General features: G+C 27.7%; 1 protein-coding gene across 1 annotated transcript in view; it reads right to left on the minus strand.

Moving 5' to 3' along the window:
• The window catches only part of LOC105617868 (hydrocephalus-inducing protein-like), a 45,710-nt gene that overhangs the window by 31,764 nt on the left and 8,292 nt on the right, over positions 1 to 5,654 (minus strand). The window contains exon 7 of the mRNA XM_012199411.1: positions 281 to 584. Within this exon, the coding sequence (XP_012054801.1) occupies positions 281 to 584 (304 nt within the window). The remainder of the gene's footprint in view (positions 1 to 280; positions 585 to 5,654) is intronic.

The raw sequence follows: 5,654 nt of genomic DNA on the forward strand, positions 1-5,654 counted from the left end.
GTATGTATATGTATATATTTTTTATTATTCTCAAAGAATTATTTTTATTATGAAAAAATATAATATTTTAGCTGTTGAAGCTGTAAATTATAAGAATTTGTATAACATACAAAGATAACATTGATGCGCTTATTTAAAAAGATCTATTCTCTATATTAATTACTGATGTTTTGAGATTTTTAACATTCATACAATTTTTCTTAATAATAAATGTTTATTTATCTTTTTAATTATTTCTTTATTAAGCAAAATTAAATCAACGATTAATTATAGTACTAACCACTTGACAAGTTTCTTGTACCCTCGCAAATGTTGAGAGTAAAATGAAAATTTGGATCCTCGATAATTTCGATGATCACTTTAGTTGGTATCACACCAATATTTTTAATAGTAAATTTTTTTCCATTAGATTCACCTACAAGTGTACGACCAAAATTTAAAACAGTTCGTTCTCGTTTTGTGCTCGGTGGTTCGATGATTGTCACTTCTGGCACGCAAGCTTGTCCTACTAATTTAACGGAAAATTTTTCATCCTTCAAATGCGGGGGAAGTTCGACTGCTACATCGAAGATTGCATAACATGTCTATAATTATAATCATAAATCATGAAAAACAAAAGAAACTAAATTGAAATTGAAAATATAATAAACTTATTTTGGTAAATATGTCGATGAGGGGAGCTTGCCCTGATGACCTTAACCTTGACAATCTTGACATACAATGTATGTCAAGATTATAACAGTAGTCTCGAATAAAGTTTCAACCTTGTAACTCATTATTTGTTAAAAAGTTATTAACAAAAAAAATTCATCAATAAAACGTAACTTTTAGATACGATTGTGTGTGTGTGTGTGTGTGTGTGTGTGTGTGTGTGTGTGTGTGTGTGTGCGCGCGCGCGCGCGCTCTGATGAAACAAATTCCCTACTTTAACAACGCAAAATATTTTCTTATATAATTTTTTATATAATTTATTCGCCATTATTATTAATAGGATATATTTTTCTCATAATGTCAAAAAATGCTTCAATTCTTCTTTTAAATGAATAAATTCTTTTGAATAAAAATTCAGCGAGATAATGTTTACAACGTTTTTCATTTTAGATATTTGGGCGACGATACATAGTTGTGTTTATATACATAGTTACAGTGTTTATTTTAATTAAAGAAATGTTGGATTAAATCTTCTATCCATCTTTCAAAAAGAATGGAAAAGGTGTAAATTATACATAATCAAATATTTTCTGCTTTACAAAAGCAAAAAAGAACGTAATTTACAAGATATATTGCAAGGATTGCGATGCCTCTTATGTTGGGCAGGGAAGACTTTAAAAACAAGAATCTCGGAACATTGTAATGACATCTGTAGGAACACGAGTAATCATTCTGTTATTATCGAACACAGAGTGGATCTAAATCATGATTTTAATTGGGAAGGCACAGAGATTGTTGATCAGGAGCGTTTTTGTACAAACGATGTATCTCGGAAATGTTACATATTCAGTTGCAAAAAAATTTTGCCTTAATTTGCAATCTGACACTGAATTTTTACATCACTCATACATCTCGATTCTCAATAATTTACACTGATTTAAAATGCATGCCATTTTTGTTTTTATTATTTTTAAGTAACAGTCTAACATGTTGGTAATATACCATCTGTTTTACTTATTAATTTGTACTGTATATTATCTTTGATTCATTTGAATATCGACCGTCACAATTTGGAACGGTTATAGTGAAATTTATATTATTATAGTGAATTTATAAATATGAATAATTTGCGGATCCTTTGTCTTCCGACTCTGATTGATTTTTGATGTTCACGTCTTTCATGACTATATAGAGGAGTGCATTAATTTTTCTTTATAAAAAATAATTGGTAACGTTTTTTATATCTGCACAGATTTTTATCTATTAATCGTTGCCACTGGCATTGTCAACTATTGCCAATAGAATAAGGAAATTGGGTTGCCAACCGTCTCGCCATGAAGAAGTGAGAATTTTACAATATACGTTCAGACTGATAATAGTCTGGAAGTAGGTCGAAACATTTATGCGTAACTAATTATATAGTTTTTCGACAATAAACGATTTTTATTTTCGCAAAAACTGCGCGAAAAATTCTCATTGGCTCTTGTTTGTTTTTGTTTGTATTATTCAATATTATTAATCGATGATATATTGAAGGAACTATTACATATTTTTTCAAAATTAGAATTAGAAATTAGTAATTTTAAATTTGTATCTCTTTAGCTGAAATATAAGTAATAGGTTCAGAAGCAAAAGAATTATCGATTATAAATATGTTTAGATTTTGAGAATTACAAAATTTTAAAAAAAAGACTGAATATTACAATAATAATTTTCCTATCGCAAAAATATATATCATTTTCGTACATCATATCGTACATCATATAACAGAGTCTAATCTATAACAGAGTCTAATAAGAATCGTAATTTCATTAAAAATTTTTCCAATACATTGTCTTTTATTTTAAAAATACTTTATACACACACATACACACACACACACACACACACACACACACACACACACACACACACACACACGCGCGCGCGCGCGCGCGCGCGCACAATTACTTTAATGTAATATAAATATTATTTTATTATATAATAAAATATAACTTCTGTTATATTACATGTTATATTTATGAGTGGGAAATTACAATTAATCGGTATGTTACCGGTAACAATTATGTTTATTATTTGTAACATTCTAATTTATTGCTTGTAATATTAATATAACAATGTTTACTGAGTATTTAACCTTATTTTATATAATTGTATAATATGTGTGCAAATTGATAATACTTTTGGCTGTCACAGATATTTTCTTTGGAAGTATTAAAGGATTTGCAGTTATCATTGTAATGTAATACATTGCTAATGCCAAACGTTTCGTGAACTTCGCCACTTCATCAGTGCACATTGATAACTCCACTTCTGATGAATGTAAATTATTATACTAGATGTTTAAAATAATTTCCTAAAATTTTTTTTAATTTACATTTATACCCTAAACTCATATTAGTATATATTTCTTTTTAGGTATTTATGTATCTTTAATTGTAATATACATATAATTACAAGATGTATATACAAGATGTTCGGAAATTCTACCGATAAACTTTCAGAGATTGTCGGGGGCACCAAAAGGATCATTTCTTGCAAATAGATTTAGGGTTGGAAGCGTGTCGCTATATCGCTGTCATTACATTATTACGGACAGAGTGTTTGAAAAATATCAGATCTCGAAATATCTAAAAAAAATGTAAGTTTTATAAAAAATTGTTCCAGACAAAAGTTGTAGAATGTATAAAGATCTATCTATTACTTATGAGTTTGACCTTGGTGTCGCTAAGATCAGTCACCGGTTTTATCTTCAGTGGTTAGATCAGCCATCGATCTTGCCTAAAATAATCTCGATCTAACTTTGGTGACGCCACCCGAGGTACTGACTCTTAAGGTCAGTAGATCTTTTTACACTCTACAATTTTTGTCTAAAACAATATTTTATAAAACCTATATTTTGAGAAATTTCGAGAGTCGACCTTTTTCGAACACTCTGTCTATCGTAACAATGTCATGATACGCTTCCGATCCTAAATCCATTTACAAAAATGATCCTTTTGATGCCTTGTGGTGCCTCCGACAATTTCTGTTTCTCGATATAATTCCTCGAAAAAATAATTTTGCCAATTCCTCGATTAAAATCGAGAATCCAGTTTGTCAGACTTGTATCAAACAATTTGAGAATTCATTACGAGTATTTTATGATATTGTTAATTTATATAAAATACTGTAATTAAAACTTTCAATCAGAGATCTGATCAAGTATATTAAAAATTAGATGTTGACTTACTTGTTTGAAAATTGAGTCAATTGTTGATCAGATCTTTGATTGAGAGTTTACAAATATTATTAAAATTACTGAATATTGATCTTCAATAATTTTTTACTCAAATATTATCAACTTTACAGAAAAATCGCAAGAGATAAAAATCATTTATTTCTTTTCATAAAACTCTAAGAATTTTTTCAGAACTTTTTATCAGCCTTTTTAATATTTTTTTACTAACTTGAGGAAATATGGTTTAATAATAAATAATAATAAAAAATTCTAAAAAAAATCTGAAAAAATTTTGAAAATATTCTCAGAAACTTCATGAAAAAAAAATTAACGATTTTTGTCTCTCGCTGTTTTTCTGTAAAATTGTTAGTACTTGAGTAAAACTTATTGAAAACGAATATTCAGCGATTTTTAATAATTAATATCTCATTAATCATTGTGAAAATTGTAAAATGGTAGAGAACTTTTCGACTCAGTTTAGTCCGCTCTATCTACACAAAAATTCTTAGCAAAAATTTATGGGACATTCTACATATAATTCATAGATAAGTTTTACAATGTACATGTACATATATTAATCAGTTGATATTAAAAATTCAACTCTCTTACTGCAAATTTCAAGTATGACAGAAAATAGACGCAGTACGGGATTATATTCTTTATAATTAATTTAGAACTTATAATTTTCATTCCGCATTTAATTTTCACGATTAAAAACTCATATTATAAATTGATTAATAGAAATAGATGTAAATTACAAATTATTATTCTGTAAAATTTACAAATAATTATTTCATTAACAATCTTCGAATTCGAATAAATAAATTTCTCATCACATTGTAAATTGTTCTCTGATTTAAACATATAATATATTGTCATTTTCAAATAAAAAGATTACAAAGTAATAAACGTATCGGAAATAAAGTGTTCAAATCATTGAACGCAGAAATTTATTATGTATTGTTTTATTTATGTATTATGTATTGTTTTATGATAATTTATTTAAAGTATATAAAACAATGTATTATCCAATTTAACAATATTTTATTCCTTCTCGTTAATGCAAAATCATAATGCAAAATCAATAATAAAATTATATTTTAAATGACGAAAATTCAGTGTAAGTAAAATGTTAACCTTTAAAAACTACTCTGCAATACCCAGTTTTTTAAATTTTTCCAATGCTTTTTTTCATTGTTTATAACTTATTAATAAAGATACATACACGTGGTACCGTACTATGTTTCTTAAAGTCTGATGTTTCAATAAAAAGAATTTTTAATAAGTATATTCATTTTATGAAAGTTATAAACAATGGAATTGGATTGGGTATGTCGTAGGGGACACCCCAAGTAGGGGAGACTGGGTCAGTTGATTATAGGGGGGGATAAATAGAATAATTGAGGCTACATTAAAAACAAAAAAATGAAACACGCGTAAACGTGTCTGAGCACGCAGCAGCAACTGCGGCTAAGTCTACTGTAACAACTTGTTATACATCTTTGATAGAAGTTATGCCATAATTTAAAAAAATCGTACACCTAAGTAAATATTTTTATTCTTAAAATTTTTGTTGTACAATCGTACATGATTGTCTGAGATATTTGATTTCTACTTAGATAATAAATGTAGTTCTTATTTAATAAAGTCCAACAGATTTTTTTTTGTTTATGTGCCTTTGTTATCGTACATTGTTAATGTTTTTAAAAAAGGAAGGGATTTGTGTGTGTGTGTGTGTGTGTGTGTGTGTGTGTGTGTGTGTGTGTGTGTATGTGTGTGTGGT

This window comes from Atta cephalotes (genome assembly GCF_000143395.1).
Source record: "Atta cephalotes unplaced genomic scaffold scaffold00014, whole genome shotgun sequence".
Classification (NCBI taxonomy): Eukaryota; Metazoa; Arthropoda; class Insecta; order Hymenoptera; family Formicidae; genus Atta; species Atta cephalotes.